The sequence below is a fragment of the Rhea americana genome, unplaced genomic scaffold, assembly GCF_003343005.1.
Source record: "Rhea americana isolate MKP2758 unplaced genomic scaffold, rheAme1 scaffold_151, whole genome shotgun sequence".
Lineage (NCBI taxonomy): Eukaryota > Metazoa > Chordata > Aves > Rheiformes > Rheidae > Rhea > Rhea americana.
In genome coordinates this window covers 884754-885823 of record NW_028185606.1, presented here as the reverse complement: position 1 = coordinate 885823, position 1070 = coordinate 884754, and the positions used below count along the sequence as shown (strand labels likewise).

Here is a 1070-nt window from a genome sequence, read left to right as displayed (position 1 = left end):
GCCGAGCCCCCCCCGGGGCCGGGCTCTCTCCGCCCTGTACTTCTCCGGGAGCCGGGAGCAGCTGGCGGCGAGGCCGGAGGCGCTGCCCGACATCCCGCGGGCGCAGTTCACCGTGGAGGTGTGGGTGAAGGCGGAGGGAGGACAGAGCAACCCGGCCATCATCGCAGGTAACGTCGCCCCCCGGCTGCGGCACGGCCGGGCGGGGAAGGGAGGGACGGAGCCCCGCTGCCCCCGCCGCGCCGCGCCCGCAGGTGCCCCCGGCCGGCCCCGCGCCCCAGCTGCCTCCTCGCCCCCTGCCCGGCGCGGCCGTCCTGGGGCAAAGGGCGGCCGGGACGAGCTCCCTGAGTCCCCAGGGCTGCCTCTCGGCCMCGACGGAGGGTCCGTCCCCAGGCGCTTGTGGCAGAGCCCTCCCAAAGCGCCACGGCGAGGGGAGGAGATGTGGGAAGCCCTGGCTCACCTGGGGGCACGGGGAACCGGGGACGGGGCAAGACCCCCGAGAGCCCTGAGCTGTCCTGCGGGGAGCCGGGGCTACCTGGCGCCTTGGCYCCCCGCTCACCTGGCTTTGCCCCTTTCGCCGCTCTGCGGCAGGTGACACCTCGCCCCCACACGACCCGGGGCCCTCAGATCTTGGCAAGGTCCCAAGTGCGAAATATTCCTTGTTTCCTTGAGAGCAAAACCTAAAATCACCCCCTCCCCTTCCCTCAGCTCCCCCGTCCTTCCAGGCCTGAGCGTCGCTCTGCGCCGCGGGAAGCCAGCCCTAAACCTGGATGGGATCCAGGCTCCCATGTCTTGGGCTACTATCTGCTTTCTAGCTTTCCTTTCATCCGCGCGCTCCGGGCAGGGAGCTGAAAGGCCCCTTTTGGGGCCATGCCCCAAGCTACGCGGCTCCTCGAAGCCCCGCTGCTGCATTCCTTTCTTCCGCGGAGGCCTGTGGAGGGGCCCGCCGGCGGGAGGGGGCTTTTCCTATTCTCTTCCCCTGGAGCTAGCGGCTGCCGCTTTCCCACATTCCCAGCCCGGCTTGGCCGCGCTCCTGGTGGAGTCCCCTCGGCCGGCTGGTGCCCGGCCAGGGA

At 71.3% G+C, this 1070-nt stretch overlaps 1 protein-coding gene across 1 annotated transcript in view; it reads left to right on the top strand.

Annotated features, from left to right (window-relative positions):
• PAPPA2 (pappalysin 2) overlaps positions 1 to 1070 on the top strand; it is a 122865-nt gene that overhangs the window by 9827 nt on the left and 111968 nt on the right. The window contains exon 2 of the mRNA XM_085299691.1: positions 7 to 167. Coding sequence (XP_085155817.1) covers positions 7 to 167 — 161 coding nt within the window. The remainder of the gene's footprint in view (positions 1 to 6; positions 168 to 1070) is intronic.